Genomic DNA, 20,980 nt, shown 5'->3' on the forward strand with positions numbered 1-20,980 from the left:
GTAAATGCAAAGATAATAAATAATATAAGAGATTTACTAAATTAAAATATAATACATAATGTAAGAGACTTACTAACTGAAAAAATAATAAATAATATAAGACACTTATTAAACGTAACTGTAATACATAATGTAAGAGACTTACTAGATGAAAATATAATACATAATGTAAGAGACTTACTCTAACTGAAAAGATAATAAATAATGTAAGAGACTTTCTAAATGAAACTATAATACTTAATTAATGTTATAGACTTACTAAATGAAAGGATAATAAAAAAATATTAGAGACTTACTGAACGAAACTATAATACATAATATAAGAGACTTACTAACTGAAAAGATAATAAATTATGTTAGAGACTTACTACTTGAAAATATAATACATAATGTAAGATATATACTAACTGAAAAGATAATAAATAATATAAGAGACTTAATAAATTAAACTATAATACATAATGTAAGAGACTTACTAAATGAAAGGATAATAAAAAAAATATAAGAGACTTACTAAACGAAACTATAATACATAATGTAAGAGACTTACTAACTGAAAAGATAATAAATAATGAAACTCGAGCTTTTGACTCTGTGAATAGTTTTTCAAAATTATAATTAAGAATTTTAAATGAGCCTTGTTCACAAAACTTATAACTTTTTAAATTTCTGAAAATACATCAGACCGAAAAATTTCACGGAACAATAAGTATTATACTTTTGATACATGTATTATTCTATTAATATATTATTTTTTAATTAAAAAAACCCCATCCCTCAATAATAAAACAAAATGTTCCCAATCGGATGTGGTTTAACTACTTTGTACTGAAACAGCAATCTTTTAATGTATCTTGCCTCATCTTTTAAGTTGCTAAGTCCGTTCTTCTTTTATTGGAGAATCTTGCATTTCCGTCACAATGAAAAGAGCTGACATCTTCAGTTTATGAAACCTATTCCCTACTCATCCCCTTTACTTTGATATCTTAACCACCGGGCTTTGGGCCAAGAAATTTTTTATCCCCAGAACTGCAAATAAAAACATACAGAAAAGAATGCGCCATACAGAAATGGAGAACACTTCTGCAGAGCGTGGGATGTTGTGATTGAGAGAAATTTCTTTATTTTTGTGTTCTTACATCTTTTGTGTTGTTGTTGAATTTGCAAGATGACTCTATGAAATATGAGAAGTTTGTGACAGGTCGAAATATGCGATTATTACAAAAAATATGCCGTTCTAAATCATGCGATGTATTGTCAAAATGGTAGCTCTTTTAAAAGCTTTTAAAGATGCCTTTTAAGCTTTTATATCTTCAGTTATGTAAATTCAGGCATTAATAATATTTATTGTAGAGTATAAAATGAAAAATTTAGTACCAAAATATTTTTATAATAATGTGTAGAAACATTTATTAGAAAAATAAAGTTTATAGAATGTATTAGACATTTTTTTTCGTTGAAGCCATTTTTCATTCTTTATTTATGTTGTCACAAAATCATTTCTGTTTTTTTAAAATGTTTATTTGTAATACTGGTGTCGAAAAATTTTGTTTTGACTGATGAAGTGCATTTTTTAATTAATCTATAAGGTTCTCTTAATTAACTACAGTAATATACGAGATATTGATTGTAATGCAACTCCATAGCTCTTGATTCAATCTTGAATTTACGACTATCAATGCTCAACTCCGTAACCTTGTTATTTCGAACCTAACTCAAGAGACAAGGGAGCTCTTGGATCAAGCATTGAGAGTAACTAGCATTCGTGGGGGGATTTTTCGATGGAACAAATTCGCATTTGCGTTACACGGAAAGAAACACTGAAAAAAACCTCCCACGGTTAACCTGGCTGCATGGGGATTTACATCCATGATCCGCTTACCACTGAGGATATTTTACGTCTGCAATGTGTTCGGGTTCGAGCGAAACCAGAGTTCGAAACAGCTAGTATCTTGATATCGTTAGTAATAAACTGTATTACGTTTTGGTTAACTCGTGCTTTTGTGCCATTGAGATTTTTTTCAATAATTTCTTTTCATAAAATATATGGCCACTAACTGTAAATGAATGTTATGCACGCAAAAGATATTTTCAATTTGATCCCCTTCACATTGCTTGAGACCCAGGATTTGTTTGACAAATCTAGGCAAACCGTGTAAAGAAGCAAAATAGAGTAGCGCTGTCATGTGTCGAGGAGTAAAGGAGTTGCGTGGCCGTTGTCCGTAGTTACCAATGGGAAGAGAGTGCTAGCGAGTTTTTTTTTTTTTTTGGTGAAAGATGTGATCGAACCCGGTACCTATAGATTTATGCTGTAACCACTGCGGAAACGAAGGAGCCTTCCAAATTAAATTTAGAAACTTTAAACCGATCGTTTAGTTTGATGGTCAGCAATACGAAGTTTGTTAAAGTTCGTTACAATTACGATCTCTGCACTCATTTGAATGGATGGGAGCTATGAATTAATAACCAATCTACGGACTTTAAAGGGAATTTCATAGATTTTTGAAAGTGAATGTTGCAAATACACAAGAAGAAAATTTTTCATTTCACATATTATTGTTGAAGCGATTATCTTGATATAATTCTGAGACACAATGATTACACAAGACTACACTAGGACTAGCTTATCCTAAAAATAACATTATCTTTGGGTTCTAAATATTGCTTTAAACCGAATAAAGAAGTATATATTCAAATCTAGTTATAATTAATAATTATTATTTTTAATTTTTAATATATTGCTGTTTTAATGTTTCATCACCTTACATTATTTTTGCTGCTCTGCGCCCGCCATGTTCATGGGCTGCTTGCCATGGCTGATATGTATTTTATGTTTGTACTGTTTTCTAGATTTTTTTATTATTTTAATAAACATTTACCCATATGCCCTAAATAAGGGCTGGTCGGGGAAAATTAAAAAAAAATTTTTTTTTTCTCCATATTCTAATCTAGTATCATCGATACGAACTATAGGAAGATACACGAAGAAAAAAAAGTAAACTTAATAAAACTTTGTCGATAATGTTATATAATATAACGAATGATTATGTTAACGATTAAATAAAACTGAAAGCACTTAAGAACCTAATATAACTAAAAACACTGGAGTGGAATTTTCAGTAGTAAAACTAATTTTAAACTGAATGTGAAAGAAAATATAGACTAAATAGAAGCCAATTAGTTGATAATGACGTAAATTGATACAAATGGTTGCATTTCAGTACCGTTTGAAATCTGGAATGATATAAGGATTCGGCCTAAATATAAACATTAAAATCTAATTTTTACCTTTCTAATTAATTTTCTATATTAGAGGAAGGAGTAAAAAATTAACAGAAGTAAATTAATCGACTATGTAATAAAATTAAACAATTGATTACCTTTCAGCATCAAATAAATCGAAAATGAGGTTAAAAAATAAACGATCAAACTGAAAACAGTCGATTTAATTTTTCGTTCTCAAATTAAAACTTTCCACTGAATGTAGAAGAAAAATAAACAGAAGTAGATGAATCGATAATGTGGATATAAAATAAAATAAATGATTGCATTTAACGACCACTTAAATCTTAAATAATAAAAAAAAACTCATGCAACTGAAAACACTCGAATTGAATTTAAAGTTGTCAAATATAATTTGAAGTTAGATGTGATAGAAGAAAAATGAAAAAGAAATAATTTAGACGGTATTTTGAAATAAATTAATACTAATTAATACGTTTCAGAACTTAATAAATTTAAAATCAGAAAACACTCAAAAAGGAATTTTTAGGTTTCACATTAATATCCCATAGAATATCATAGGGAAATTAAACTAATAGAAATAAATTATCTCGAAAATGATATCAAATAAAACAAATATTAACCTTTTTAGACCAAATGAATCAAAAACATCATTAAAAACTGAGCTAACTGAAAACACACGCGCTGAATGTTTAGTTGTTAAATTGAACTTAATAATGATAAATGAAATGAATAGAATAGTCTATAATTACATCAAATAAAACAAATGACTATGTTTCGGAACCAAATAAATAATTTCAAAGTTAAATAAGCCCCTATCTAACTGAAAATTACTCCATGTTGAAAATACTGAAATTGAATTTCTAGTTGTCCAATTAATTTTCTACTAAATGGGCAAGAAAGAAATTAAGCAAGCAAGAAGTAAATTTGTCATTAATGATACCAAATAAAACAAAGGAATATGTTTTAGAACCAATTCAGAAATGATCTAAAAAACTGATCTAACTGAAAACACTCTAGTTAAATTTTTAGTTAATAAATTTAGCTTCCATTGAATGTGGAAGAAATGAACTAAACAGAATAACTAAATAGAATAGTCGATATAATGATATCAAATAAAACAAATGACTATGTTATAGAACCAAATAAATCCTTTCTAAGTGATCCCGATTTCATCCTGATCTAACTAATAACTACTTCATGATGAAAATACTCTAATTGAATTTCTAGTTGCCAAATTAATTTTTCACTGAATGGGCAAGAAAAAATTAAGGTATCAAGAAGTAAATTCGCTATTAATGATACCAAATAAAACAAATGAATGTGTTTCAGAACCAATTCTGAAATGATCAAACTGGAAACACTCGAGTTGAATTTTTAGTTGCTAAATTGAGCTTTCATTGAATGCAGACTAAATGAATAAGCTGAATAGGATAGTCGATATAATGATACCAAATAAAACAAATGAATATGTTTCGGAACCAATTCTGAAAGGATATAAAAAACTGATTTAACTGAAAACACTCGAATTGAAGTTTTAGTTACGAAAGTGAACTTTCACTGTGGAAGAAATAAATAAACTGAATAGAATAGTCGATAATGATATCAAATAGAACGAATGACTATGTTTCAAAACCAAATAAATCATTTCAAAGTGAAATAAACCAGATCTAACCGATAACTACTCCATGTTGAAAACGCTCGAATTGAATTTCTAGTTGTCAAATTCATTTTCCACTGAATGGGCAAAAAATTTAGCTAACAAGAAGCAAATTCGCCATTAATGATACCAAATAAAACAAATGAATATGTTTCAGAACCAATTCTGAAATAATATTAAAAAAACTGATTTAACTGAAAACACTCGAGTTGTATTTTTAGTTGTGAAAATGAACTTCCACTGTAGAAGAAATAAATTAAACTGAATAGAATAATCAATAATGCTCGAATTGAATTTCAAGTTGTCAAATTCATTTTCCATTAAAAAATTAAGCTAACAATAAGTCACTTCGCCATTAATGATACCTAATAAAACAAATGAATATGTTTCAGAACCAATTCTGAAATGATATAAAAAAACTGATCTAACTGAAAACACTCGAATAAAAGAGCCATTTCATTTTGAATGCTTAAGCCTTTAATACCGTGTTCGGGACACACTGTGATATATCTGGTCCAACAAGAAAAGGGTAAGAGGAGGAAATAGTTAAGAACCTGTCACGGGCCGTTGACTATTACATCTGTTATTTGTGAAAAATGATTCCAGTCACTGGCGTAGAAATGGTAGACCGGGAAAACGTTACATTGACGGGAAATGCTCCACTTACACATTGAACATCATTTTTCATCCCTTATTTCTTGGGATCCAAGGGTTAAACTGAATGAAATCCGGAGAATACGGAGGGTGGGTACCTTTTTTTTCTTCACTTTCCGCCAAAAAGAACATGCTGTATCTCTAAAACCATTTATATACTAGTAGGGGAAGAAATTATCAATCTGAAGAAAAAGTTTCTTACATTGAATGGAGTAATATTTTCACTTTTATAAAGAATGTAATAAATTGTTAAGAACGCCTCTTTTTAAGTCTTTATAAATGGGATCTTTTTCCCCTCGTACCATGTTTTAGAATGTTCGAGAAATTCAAAACATAAAACTTATTTTCGAAGAGTAAAATGGACATGACTTATTAGAACTCATGTATCAAGAAAGATTTCAAAGTTTGGAATTTTGTTTTAAGAAAGTGACAAATTACACAATACAAAATCAATGCGATAGTTTGATTGAACTCTTCGGTGTTCGATAGTTTTAATGCATTGCACACTCATTAAACTCCTTCATGTGTATCTAAATTGTTATAAATGTGGAACGGTTTAGTTTTAATATTCGATTGAATTAAACTGACAAATTTAGTTAGTTAAATTTCTGTGTAAATTTACAGATATAATTATAGTTACAAATTAAAACTATTCAAAGGTAAAAAAGTGCTCAGTGTGTTCTTTTTTTTCTGAAATTTGAACTCTATTTAAAACAAATATATTCTCCCATTACTTTTATATGTTAGATAAACTCTAAAATAGCGTACAAACGAATCAAATAAAATAATTTTGTAGTAAGAATATAGAAAAATATGTTCCTGTAGATTTTATTTTCTTAGTAAATCTTAAAAAAATATGAGAATGTATAAAAATAATATTTTTATAAAAAATAAGGGATAATGTATTAACAACTATTATTCTAATTATTAACGAGATCTACACAAATGGAATTTAATTCGAAAGAAATAAAGATCTAAATTTAACATAGCAATTTAGTTTCATTACGTGGCAACGGTATCTGTATGACGTCAGAGATAATGGTATTCAATCACATTGCCGGCCGCCATTTTTATTTTCTTTCTTAATTCTTTTTATAACTGCAATCGTCGATAAGCATTAAAAGGATTAATTAACTGCATTCTATGAACCTTTTCCATCGTTTGCTTTTGCCCATTTATCTTGCAGTGTTATCGGATGGCTGTTGTTGTTTACGCCTTACGAACAGAAATTAAGTGGAAAATATTAAGGGTTAAACGATTTTCGTTTTGAGTGCTTTCCTGGAGTTAATTTCTGTTTGATGGTCATTTAATGTTGAATCTTCCTCGCTGATAGGATAATGAAATACATCAACGAGAAGTGAATTGTGTTATTTTTTTACAACCGGCTATGTTAAGATAAAATACCAAAAAAAATGCAAAATATTAGGAGATGTATTTTCAACTTTCAGTTTGTCCGAACTGATACTAAGTAGTTCTTTGATTGAATTCATTTTTTAATTTATTTTTGCGCTGTTTTCTTTTTTCCAAAAAAATGTAAAGAACATAAATTTATTAACACCGTTAAAACTTGTAGGGATAGTCATAGAATATTTAAATTCAGTTGGTTATGACGTTAATAAAATTACGGTAATTTTGAACACAATAGACCGTACGATAATGGGTGCAGCTTAAATTAGCATACTCAAATCATACGTAAACATAATTAATGTGATTAAAATATTTCTATAATTGAAAGTCAAAACGAGAGGGAGAACTAATATTGGTTTTCTAAATAATATAAGTTTGATTGTGTGATGTCATTAATTGGGATATCATGAATTATAAGTTTACGCAATTAGTACAATTGCATATTAATAGCATATTCAATACGTACCTGGATGGTATCAGGAGGTAAAAATTAAACCTTTCAAAACAAGACGTCATCCGCAATACTATGGGTTGGTCATAGGCGAACATGGGGGAGATCATTTAGCAACGCCATCTGGTCTTGATCCGGTAAATTTTAATACCCATTTGTGATCTTGATCGTGAAGTAACGTTAAACAAGATAATTTAAACAAACGTAATAAAGTTTGGAAGGGTAATAGAAAACAAAAACAACGAAAAATGATAACGGGACAATGTTTGTTGATAATTTAAGCAAAACCAGAGGATTCAAAATACGATGTATAGTTCTTATATAGAAAAAGCCTAACCTAATTTTTATAAATTTTTTTATTGTTATGTCAAATTTTATTACATTTTATTACATGATTTATTATTTTTATCTTTACAGTATGGCTCGGATCGTTAGCTCTGGCAATGGGATACTTCCTTGCACCCCTAATCGTGGCCTTTTGTCGCCGGAAGAGCACTCGACTGACCGCTGTATTTGGAGGATTGACTGCTGCTTTGGGTTGTCTTTTCACTTCATTTGCATCTCAAATGCATCAAGTAATACATTTAGTTTCCATTTATTAAATTCACCATTTATAACTTCAATATGTGTCGAACGAATTGTGTAGTGGTCAGCGAGCTGACCTTGCATCAGAAGGCCTTGCATCTTGGGTTTGAATCCCGGACAAGGCATGGATGTTTTTTCATTCTCTGTATTATCTGTCCTTACTGTGAGAGCAACATTGTCCCAGGAAATATAGTGCTCCTATAAAGGTGGCTAACAAATTTGCCTTACTAATACCTGAATGACGAATGTCAATCGGATGGGCATTGGAAAGGAAAAAATTCTTTAATATAGAAGCCTTGAAGTAAATATTAGAGAGATTTTGTATAGAGTTACAATTTTCCTTGACTCTAACGTTTCACAACGGACGGACGAAAATGTTTCTACAAATTGTAGAATCGCTTTGAGGTATAAAATGTGTTTGGCATTGTGGTCACTGTAAGATTAACCCTATACTATCTCAAAATCTCTTTATTAGAGAGATTTTGCATAAGATTGAAGTTCCCCTTATCTCTAACATTAGCGCAATATGAACTTCACAGCTCATGCCCGAAAATTTTCTTTAGTAACACCGTGTCTCTAAGGGAGAGGAAATAAAGTTAACGTTACGGTTAACGCAATACAAACGCTTAGTAAAAGCACTTTTATCTAGTTATCTAAAGTTGCGCTTAGGAAGAGAAATTAATAAAAGTTTCTTCACTAATGACCTTTTTTACCACATACATAACGTATTAAAAATTTCGAAAATAAAAATCAAAACTAATAAAAGAAACTTCACATTTGTGTTTTTGACAAATACCAAAATAATTAATCAAAAAAAAATTACTTGGATTATAAATTTGAAACATCTCTTTTATTGAAATTGATAGAAACATTTTTCAATCAATTTACATCAATAGAAATATTTTTCAATCAATTTACATCAATAGAAATATTTTTTAATCATTCTTCCAAAAACAAACTCTCGAGTGGAGCCTGAAATACGGTTTTAGTTTTAACTCCCTTAAGTTATCAAATATTGAAGTTAGAATTTCCATTATATTATTTTACAATAATTAGCAAGCAATTAACAACTCTACTTAGTTTACAACGCAAAATACTTATGACATTTAATTTAAATATTCTTATGATAATGAATTTGTCCTAACAACATTTGTTCGGTGGTTGCTTTTTATAACATATTGTGTATTAGTTCGAAATGTAAGTAATAAATGACAATCAAACCTCATATACATAAATGTTTTATCAGAAATAAATTTCATTAGAAACATTTTATGAGCTTTTATTGTAAATTTTAGAGACTGAAAATTACTTATCCAAGTTTGTGTCTTTAAATACCTAAAACAATTTTTTTCATGCATAAGCATTTTTGTTTAGAAGTCAGAGGTACGGAGTACTCTTAAATTAAAATATTAATTAAGAAAAAAAAGCTATTATTCTTAAAATTTTAAATTAAAATGGAAGAAAATATTGTTTTGACGCCCTAGTATGAAAGTTAGAATAGTAAGGACTGAATTATAAAGATCTTTAAACTTATATCAGTTACTAGCAGTTGTTACTTATTTTTAACAAGTACTTCTTAGTATCTCACCTCAGTCAGTCGCCTCAGACAAAATTAAGATTACAACGATTGTATAAGTTATTTATGGTTATGACCCAAATGATTTAATCAGTTATATGGTTGGTTCATAGTTTGTTTGTTTTTTTAATTTTTTTTTTACCTTAAACTGCTTCAGAGCAAAGAAGTAACACAGTCGGAACTGTCAAATAGTTTAAAAAATCTACACTACATTAATTGTTAAAAAAAGCAATGAATTGTTGATTAATGAATTTTTAAGAAATGATCAGGTAGGTTGGAGAATATTTACCTGATTTGGAGAGTTATATAATTGAGAGTAATAAATAAATTATCTTTAATAGTCAGGAATGGAAAAACAAATATGACGTTATAGACAAAAATTTAGGTCTAAGAAATCAACAAAGAGCGGCAATCGATGACTTTTCAAACTCTTGATGATGTATATGCCCGTGGTGATCCCCCAATTTAAATTTATATCGCGCTTAGTCTGTCGCGTGTTACCAAGTCAAGGTCTATTGGTGAATACTCCATCGATTTTTGTATACTGATATGATCGCTGTTTTTCAAAGTTCTGTTGTGAAAGAAAATTAAACAGCCATAGTTTAAGTGCCTTGCCCATGAAGCAATGCAATTATTTTATACTATATATATAATATTGCCGTGAAATTATCTGGGCTTTAAAGCAGACAAATAATTTAAAAAATTTTAAAAGTTATTACACATTTTTAAATATTGGCGATTTGGCTGCCTTTTTCCACCTACTAAAAAATTATCAAAATTACTGCCTTATTCTCAGTTTTTTCAAATTTTTATGAGTTCTGCTAATGCAGCATTGGAGTAAGTTTTTAAAGATTAAAAAATTGAACCACAAGCGCTTTTCCTTTTCACAAATCTGCAGCTTTTCTCCATCTTGGCGTTTTGCTCCATTTTCAAAATAAGCGTAGACTGGCTAACAGGTTACAGAGGCAAATAGAGACGGGCTAATTTAGATGGGCTAAACTTGATCTAACAGTCAGGAGTAACAGTTTCAGACTCAAAGCAGTTATAAAAATAGCATATTATTCGCAAAAAAAGTATCGATTTATTTTACGACGGATTCTTGGGAGAAAACAGCCTTAAGGGAAATTAATTTAATTTTTGATTTGTATCTATTTTCTTTCTTAATTATTTTCGTTGGGAATTGAGCCCTTTATTATATTATTTTATATTACAAACTAACTATGTTTTCATCATTTGCGTATTGTCAGTTTTGAGAGAGAGTGCCATAGTAATATGTTGCAGTTCTTATGGAATCTACAGTCAAACTATCTTTTAAAACAACTAAATTATCTCGTATGCTTTCACGAACTAATCGATTAAAGCTACTGTTCCAGGGCTCGAAAAACAGCCCGTCCGCCCGTCCTCGACGGTCAAAAAATCTCCGCGGACAACGAATTTCTCGAATCCGACGTTCGCGCGGACGGCCATTTTCCCGTTAATGTTCGTGATACATTTTCAATTTTTGTTATCTTACAAGAGTCTTGTAAGTTACAAGGCAGCAAAATGACCCACAATACAGCAACATACTGCGCATATATTGATGTTTTCTCTGTCTGGGAGAACTGCAGCGGTTGAAAGGGGCTTTGCAGCAATAAACTTACAAAAAAACACAATACGTACTGGTCTTAAACAAGAAGCTTTAAAAGCATTTATGAACATCTACCTAAATGGAAAACCTCTTTCAGATTTCTGTTCAGAAACCTCTGTAAATCATTGGCTTGATTGTGGAACTGGCAAACGTCATATTCGGTTCATTTAAAAAACGCAGTACACTCGGATGACTTGACATTCCAGATAACTTGACCCTTGTCATTTAAATTATTTCATAAAAGAAATACTAGGTTACTATCAGTAACCTAGTATTTCCTTTATTACTGTATAATGTAATCCTAGTAACGACTAATTCATTGTACAATTTATATAAATGTTTGTTATAAATAGGAGAAAATTATATTTTTATTTATTTAAAAGCGACGGGTTAGTTTCAACGGAGGACGGGTGCATTGTTGGACAAGCCGTCCTCGGGGACGGGTAAAATTTCTGAGTTTTTTCGAGCCCTGTACTGTTTGCTCAGAATAACGAATACATTTGCACTGTATCATGCTAAACTGTTGGATCTAGTTCTTATTTATAAATTGTCTTATAGGTGTTTGTTAGTTATGGACTTGTTATGGCCTTAGGACTTAGTCTAGCTCGAGTGACATCATCATTGATGATAGGACAGTATTTCAAGAGAAGGCGAGAAAAAGTGGAAATCATCGTTACATCAGGAACAGGATGTGGAGTCATTGTTTTCTCATACAGTTTTTCAAGCATCATTAGGTAATTTTAAACATCAACAACACTAAAGAAAACAAAACACATTGTAGTTAAAATAAAAATTAAACTATGGAAAAGTAGTATTTCATTTAACAAAATGTTTAATAATAAATTGAATTTACAAAGCGAATGTTTAAAATGCTTAGTTCTTTTTCTAAATTAATATGTGAATATGATTTGTTTTCAAAATGAATATTTTTATTTCTTAAATTGATTGTTATCATACTTAGGCCTAATAGTGTTTTAAGATATCTAAAACACAGATAATAAAATTTTTTAAACGATATTTGAAGCATCACCTCTTAATCATTCAAGATTTAAAGTCTTGAAACATACATAACGTTTTTTAAGCTGTTACAGCTTTATAAAAGAGCCTCCTTCCATCACATAATTTAAAGCAAAAGCGCCACGACGGTGCTTTTCTATACTTGTAAACTAACATTTCAAACGAACTTGGTGTTGCCAAAATGAGTAAAGAATAGAATGCACTCAAATTATTAATTTATAATTTGAAAGAGTGAACACTTTTAGAACGTTTATTTATCTTTTATCAAAGAGGAAACAACGCTGAAGCAGTTAAATTGATAAGATATAGCAGACTCTCTAAATATTTTCACTGCCAGTGTTTTAGTTTTCCAGAGCTAGATTTCCGGAACAGCAAAATTTGATCGAAAATTTGACACTGGGATCATATTGGCTTTTGTGACCATAGACCGGAGATACCAATTGGTCCACCGTCTTCAAACCTTTAATGAATTGGTGATGAATTGAATAGCAAAACTTACAGAATATGGATAACAACTCCTGCTCTTTAAATGTGCCATCACTAGGTAACTGTACCTTTCCTTTATTTATCAAAAACTGGGAACCTGGGCCACGCAGCGGCCCATATCCCCTATATCATGAAGGTATTAAATACATTGAATTATAAACATATTTTTTTTAGCATCCTTATGGTAGCTACTAGGTAACTGCAATAAAGTTACACTTCGTGTGGTACTTTGAATGTTTGAAATTTAGTGGTGGAACAATGACTTAAAATGAAATATAATTAACTGAAAATAACTGAAGTTTCATTATCACTCGATTATTCATTATCACTATTCTTTTACAAAGCGAACCAAGTTGGCATCTCTGCCATAGACTGTGAATTCTAAATCAAGTGATATACTGTATGGTGTTTAAAGAACAGTAGTTGTAACGGTAAACATTTAGAAGCAATCAGTTTTAAATTTTTAGTTCAACTTTTCAGTATAAGTGTCGCTTGATATATATGACAAACATGAAAAAATATAATAAAGATTAATAATAAAAGAAGAAGAATTATTAAACTAAAATATTTTTAAATATTTAAAATATTACTACAGTTGCAGAAACATCCAATAAAATTAAGCAAAATTTTTCGATTAATTTTTAATTAATAATAAAGACGTCCTTTTATTTTAACAAAAAACCATTAACAATTTTAACAATAAAAACATCATTATTACTTTAAATACTCATATCTTGAACAATTTTTATTTTAAAATGATATTTTTATTATTAATTAAATTACTTTAGAAATTTTGTTTAATTTCATTGAATATTTCTTTTGTTATAGTAAAAAAAAAGGAAGCAATTTTTTTTTTATAAAAATGTCCATATCTCAATAATATTTAAACTAGACTTGTGCTAGGTTGAAATTTTGTGCAGTTATTTCATATGATAATCAATGTAATTGAATTACAAGCTTATCGTTGTATTTTTTGGTATAGGGTATTTGAAAACATTCCTTAACGTTTCTAATTTATTGCCGGACCCTTTAACCTCTAAAGGTTTTAAACTTTATTGATATATACAAGAAATCACACGCTTTAAACACTTCTAAAGTTTTAAAATAATTGTTTAAACATTTCTTGAGATATAGGAAAAAGTTAGATAGTTCAGAAGTGTTTCCAACATTTTCCAACCACTGTACTTATCGTTGTTTACATAAAATACTGTTGTTTTCCGTAAATATTGTTGCTTATTTAAAAGCTATGTTCAGAACAATGCTACTCGTTAAATTTTATTAATTATAATTATTTCTTGTTACAGTTTATTCATAACACCATTACACGTTAAATTTTATTAATTATAATTAATAATTGTTAATTTTTTTCAGAACATTATTATTTGATTTTATTTCAGAATATTATTACTAGTGAAATTTTATTAGTTTCAATAATTACTTGTTAAATTTTATTCAGAACATTATTACTTGTTAAATTTTATTCAGAACATTATTACTTGTTAAATTTTATTCAAAACATTATTACTTGTTAAATTTTATTCAGAACATTATTATTTGTTAAATTTTATTAATTATTATTGTAATTTGGTAAATTTTATTCAGAGCATTGTTACTTGTTAAATTTTTATTAATTATAATTATTGCTTGTTAATTTTTTCCAGAACATTAGGATGGAGATTAGGACTCCATGCGATCACGGGAATGGCTGTTGCTCCATTTTTCATCGGCATCTGCTACAGATCAGCATCACTTTACCATCCTCAACGAAGAGCAATCCTTCACTTAAAAAATCAGAGGAAGAAGATCAAAGATAAATCAGGAGTATCAGACAAGCCCCCTTTCTTCGATTGGGCACCCCTACGTAGCCGACCCATCCTTCTCACCATGTTCTCAGCTGCTTTGTGTGCTTTTGGACTCTACGCACCTTTTTTTCATTTGGTAAATCATATATAATTTTACTCAATTTTATTTTCCCCATTTCATATCGATTTATGATTGTTCTACATCAATTTGTGAGAATGAAAAAAAATAGTGGTATATTTCATTCATTCCATGAGTTCTTCCCATACCGTCCAACATTTGGAGTCAAGTCACCTTTTTTTCATTTGGTAAACCTTATAAAATTTTACTCAATTCTGTTTTTACTGATTTCATATCGATTTATAATTGTTCTACATAAGTTTGCAGGAATGAAAAAAAAAGATCGTGGTATATTTTCTTCGTTCCAAGAGTTCTTGACATTCTGTCCAACATTTGGACACTACGCCCCTTTTTTCCATTTGATAAATCATGTAAAACTTTACTCAAATCTGTTTTTACCGATTTCATATCGATTTACAATTGATATATATAAGTTTGTGAGAATGAAAAAAATCTCGGAACATTTTATTCGTTTTATGGATTTTTGTCCTACTGTTCAGCATTTGAAGTTTTTGAGAATTATTTTTTTCCAGCTGCAATAAACCGAAACAGAAGTTTTTAAAACATAACAGCAGAAATGCCATCTCCTCCGTATTCGGTAGAATGTTTAGAAAAAAACGGTAGAGGAGTACAAATTAAAAGTTGCGGATTTTCGTTTAATTTTACCAACTTTTTAAAATGCTCAGCTTTAACAAAGTGCAGGCATGCCAACTGCTCTTTTTGCTAAAGTTTTAATAAATTTGTAGCGAAGGAAATGGTAAAAAATGGATAATTACTTTGACTTTGAAAATGTCACCACGAGATACTTGCAATAAAGTTGCATTTCATACCGTACTTTAAGTTCTTGATTTGTAGCGGAGAAAAAATTACTTTAACGGAAAAAATACTGAAATAAAATTTACTTAAATTTCGAAAGCACTTGAAAATATTTTTTTTTTTATAAAGTGGAGCAAGTTTGCAGCCCTGAAAGTATCGTATCACTTAAGCCTGAGAATTATTCAGAAGTAATGGTGAGTAAAAACCTTATAAATGGAACTTCACTAAACCAAAAATGATACATTAAAAGTATTACTTTTCGAAAACATTTATCATCTGCTATTCGGAGCAAGTTAGGGATGAAAACGTATATATATCATGACGGAATAGAGCAAAAACTGGTACGAAAGACATTTAATTTTAGTACTTTTTTCGAGAAAATTAAAATGTCTCTAACTAATAAATGTTTTTTTATTTCTTCAACTACGGATTTAGATAAAACTGCATTTATTTCCTTGAAGAGTAAATACTGTACTATTGAATAGTTTAGAGAAATGAACAGGTTAAGTCTATCTATAACTGAAATGGTTTTAATACCCTATCTTCCTTCTCACCAAAGACTGTTGACATAACGAATTTTTATTAAAACTCTTATAGGAACTTAACATGAACAGTTTATGTTTGTTGAAACTGTGGGGAGAGTTAAATTCGACAATGTCAACCGTCATCTATGAAAAGGTACCCCGACATAGAGTCGAGTTAACATGTCTTATATACTAGTGAATTGCAGTTGTAATTTTGTAGTGGTAGATACGCTACAGTACTCCCCCACTAGAATTATGTCTGTGATAGATTTCGATGAACGAATACCACTAGTTGATTCATTGCTGTTTTGTGAGAAGCCGGGAGAGCTGCATTAAGATCACCGTATTTTTTGAGTGCTGAATGTGAGAGGTGTATTAACTTCACGATCGTAGTCGCTCCTCTGTTGCCGTTAGCAGTCGAGTAATCACAAGTATGCAAGCCGACGTTGTGCGTGATCGAGACGAGACTGAGTAGCAACAGTGCGAGGAGGTGGATAATGTCTCAGTCACAAGTAGCGAGTCAACTGTTCAATGTAGATCATCCATCGAAGTAGGCGTTACAGTCTAGGTAGGCATCTTCATATCGAAGAGGGCGTTACTGCCAAGGTAGGCGTGTTCACATCACGTCCGGGTCACCAATGTGGGGAGAGTTAAATTCGACAATGTCAACCGTCATCTATGAAAAGGTACCCCGACATAGAGTCGAGTTAACATGTCTTATATACTAGTGAATTGTAGTTGTAATTTTGTTGTGGTAGATACGCTACAAAACTATTCATTAGTAGTGTCGGGCAGATTTTTTTAAAATCTAATTTATTACAATATGATATTACTTTTGTTACCACTGGAAATCCAGATTTCTAAAATTACTGAAATTCCGTAGTAGTTGGAAGGTATGCAGCAGGTACTTCATATGTTTTATTTAATCCTTTAGCGGGCCATTTATTTCTAGTAAAAGTAAATTAAAGATTTTTCGTAATTGAAATTCATATAATAATAGTAATTGATATAAGAAAAGGAAAATTTATTTAGCCTGCAAAAATTAATTTAAATTTTAACGCCCTTTTTTTTCGTGCTAAGTATATTTACCATGATCTATTAGGGACTTATTGACTCCTATTTTTCTTTATTTATAAAATAAATTTTATAAATGCTATAACTTTTATATGTTTTCTCATACTATAAAATGGTTGCCAATATTATTCAAACGCAATTCAAGAAAATTGAAATTATTAACATATGGAAACATAAGCTAAAAGTGGTAGAAAAGTTAACATGGACATTAAAAATTTTCACTGCCTTTGAAAAGGTTAAAGCGCCAATGTGTATGTTGGCACGGCGCTGAGGATCGCGAAAGTTTTTAATATGCTCATCCTAGCTACTCTGCAGATTAATTGATTTGTTCCGTTAAAGTGCGGTATCAAGAGTGTTATTCGCATTTTATCTAAGTTATGTGCACATTGACGGCTTCCGTAACGTTTCAAAAGTATTTTTTCGTCATTTTGTCATCTTATTAGTTTCATATTTTGATTTGGCTCTTTAAACACTGAAAAGTAAATAAATAACAATGTGTAAATTTCCTTAATTGTAATATTTTACGTAGATTGGACTGACCCTTATCTATCTATCTATATATATTATATACAGATCAAAATAATATTACAATTAAGGAAATTTACATATTGTTATGTATATTTCTGACTCTCTACTTACAAGCAAAAATATATTTTTTGTATATTTTACTTATAAAAAAACTGTCTTAGAGTTACTGAAATATATGTTATTTTATCGGAATTATATTTTTACTAAAATATAAAATCCAATAAAAATAGCATAAATTTTTTTCATTAATATTCAAAAAATTTTAATAATTGATTTTGCAAATTAAAAAAATTTCAATGAAGAATAACTTTTTCTCTTTGATCTAAATAATTGCAAATTTGAGAAATTATTGTTTGGAAGTGATCCGTGTTTGGAAGATTTTACCTTTAACGCAGAAAAAAAGACACCAGTGTTTCATGCTGTATTACATAACAATAAATTACTATAATGGTAAATTTAATATTTTTTACTCATTTTGACCTAAATTAATACATATCAATGCGAAAAGTATGAAAAAATATTTTTAATAAAAATTCTGCGTTAAAGGGTTAATTCTCGGCTTTATAATTCTAAATTTGATTGATGATTGGTTCTATCAACAAATTTGTTGATAGCTTGATTGTATTAACTTGATTTGTTTTAGATAATGAAAAGTACATGCATAATATAATGCTAATTTAAGCGTGCAGAAACATAACTGTTATTTTATCACTTTAACGTATACTTAATGTAATCTTCTGGTAATGGTAATGTAATGAGTGGGTAATGTTTAGAGTATTTAGGTAGTACGCAGATTATCAAGTTGAGAAATGAAAACAATATTTGACGAATCACCCTAACTAGTGACACTAGGGAACAAGTTTTTGGTTGCATTTATACAAATACTTGATCTTACTTAATTCGGCAGTCGGAATTTCAAATCAAATTTTTGTTTTGTTGATCCTAAGGTTACAGATTTTTTAGAATGACACTTTTAGTCTATTTTTTGTCATAATGTACAAGTTTCATGGCTACTAGCTTGCTCCAGACAGCAGATAAATCAGAAAAGATTTTCGCATAAATAAAAAAGTAGGCAATAATATTCATGAAATATTATTATATAAATTTATCTTTCTGTAGTGTTAAATTTATCTCCAAAAATATAGAACAGCTTGAGAATAAATTAAACTGATTATATTTCATCATTCAATCACAATAGCCAATTTCTTATTTAAAACGCGTCATTTTTATAAAAATATTTTTCTTTTATTCTCCGTAAATTATCGTTACCTGAAAATGCACTATATATCATTTAGTGTATGTCTTTCTTTTGAAAATAACATTTGCATACCATGCTCTTTGATTTAGTTTCTTGGTCTTCCAAAATTACACAATTTTAATTTTGGCCATAAACCAATTCCAGGAGTGAAGTAACAAAACTTTAAACTGTTTCCTGACAGGTGAAATATTTATTTATTTACCAATACTTTAACAGTCTGGTTTTCCCGTATGCTTGTAAACATCAGTTACTTTGATGTTGGAAAAAAATAGACCAGATTCCTACAATTTTACATTTATTTATTAGGGATTTCTAACAAATATTTTCGAAAAAAATAAAAATAAATAGGGAAAAAACTTTAACAGCTAGAAACAACACTGAAATTACTTTCGCTAGTTGTAGTTCGTAACATTGGTGTTGAATTTATCTTAAAAAATTTATAGACCATCATGGCAATAAATTAAAACAAACCATGTTTCATTTTTTTCAATCACCATTTTCATCTTCTTGGCAAGTATCACTCCTTTGAAAATATTCTTCCATAAATCATCTCCACTGGAAAATACACTATATATCATTCAGTGTATGTCATTCCAATGAAAACACCAATTCCACACCGTGTTCTTTGATTTAGTTCCTTGGCCTTCCTGAATTACACAATTTTACAGTCTGCCATAAACGAATTCCAGTAAAGAAGTAACAAAACTCTCACTTTCTTAGCTGACGGATGAAAAATTTTTCCTTTCGTTTTTTCTACGGTGTTCATATATTTTAGTATTTATTGTAGACCGCCTGCTGCGATTGAAAATTCGCCCTGGTCGTAAATTTTGTTGCCTTTGGAAATCAAAAGGCGTTGGTATAACAGCAAGGGAATCATAAAAAAAAAACCTGAAAGGTGTGTATGGTACAAAAGATGATTGTTTGATCCCTTTAAATCACTTTGTGTTAATTTCTGTTTTCATGGTTGTCGTTTGTAAAATGTTACTTCGTTGTGGTTCGTTTATATATATATTTTTTTCATTGTTAAACAACAGAGAAATCTATATTTTATAATGGTTTAATACTTTATAACAATCATGATTCAACTTTATACTGTTTTTATACTGTTTATCAATTTGCATGACTATTTATCTTTGTTCAAATGCCAAAGACAAATAAATCAGTGTTCAGGCGATGTTGCTGTAGTACAAAATGGTGAAAAATCCCTATGGTGCTGTTGTATTTGGCAGAAAGTGTAGGCATACGTCAAGTTAAAAAACGTTTTCAACATATTTTAAGTTATTGATTTTATTTTAAGCTTAAGTAATTTCGAATGAGTTTTAATATATACGGATTTCGCGAGCATTTGAAATAGATTAAGTATTAATGTAGTTTATGTCCTGAATACTTTTGAGAAAGAAATACATTTTTTTAAGTTCTAAAAAATAACTTTCTCTAGTTTTCTCTAAATGCTAAATTATAACTTAATTTGTGCTTTCTGAAGTGCTGCTTAAATTTCAAATGCTGCTCTAATTATGTTATTTGAATAAAAAGAAACATGGCTGTCAACTGTCTCAGTTTTTCAGTAGGTTTCAGTTTTATAGTATAAGTTGTACCAAAATGTATACTTTGATAGTTCTTTCTTCATTTAATAAATAAGATTTAAAGTGCTTTTGCTACCTTTCCATATAAATAATTGAGCCATGGGTATATTGAAGCTAGTCTGTAGTACTTAGAAGTGAATTTTATTGAATTGAGTCTAATGTATTTTAAAAAATAATTCTTGTCACGTAATGGGAAACCTGGAGGTGACGTAGTGCGGGAATCTTGATCCTGATTGGTTATTAAAATACGGCATTTGTTCACGTTAGCAACTACTCTTTCTATTTTATTTCGAGTAAGCCAAGCCTGACAATATGCAATTCTCTTAAGTGCCACATGCTATATTCTAACACAAAGATTCTTTCACTATATATTTCTTACTTAACACAAAGACAGACATGAAGCCACGTAGAACATATGCAAACTATTCGGCATCGACGTTGCTAGGTACACGAAACAAAAATACATCAGAATTACAGAAAAATACGTAAACAAATAATAAATTTAAGTTAAGTTAAAGATGTAGACGAGAACGAATTATATTTCAACAAATTCGATGTGTGATACGGTTAC

The 20,980-nt window shown here is 29.6% G+C and overlaps 1 protein-coding gene across 1 annotated transcript in view; it reads left to right on the plus strand.

Moving 5' to 3' along the window:
* Positions 1-20,980, plus strand: part of LOC107449530 (monocarboxylate transporter 10) — a 198,939-nt gene that overhangs the window by 127,730 nt on the left and 50,229 nt on the right. Inside the window, exons 2-4 of the mRNA XM_016065084.5 lie at positions 7,833-7,990; positions 11,762-11,937; positions 14,368-14,644. Coding sequence (XP_015920570.3) covers positions 7,833-7,990; positions 11,762-11,937; positions 14,368-14,644 — 611 coding nt within the window. The remainder of the gene's footprint in view (positions 1-7,832; positions 7,991-11,761; positions 11,938-14,367; positions 14,645-20,980) is intronic.

This window comes from Parasteatoda tepidariorum, chromosome 5 (genome assembly GCF_982258835.1).
Source record: "Parasteatoda tepidariorum strain Cologne lab strain chromosome 5, Ptep-v5.0, whole genome shotgun sequence".
NCBI classification, from domain to species: Eukaryota; Metazoa; Arthropoda; class Arachnida; order Araneae; family Theridiidae; genus Parasteatoda; species Parasteatoda tepidariorum.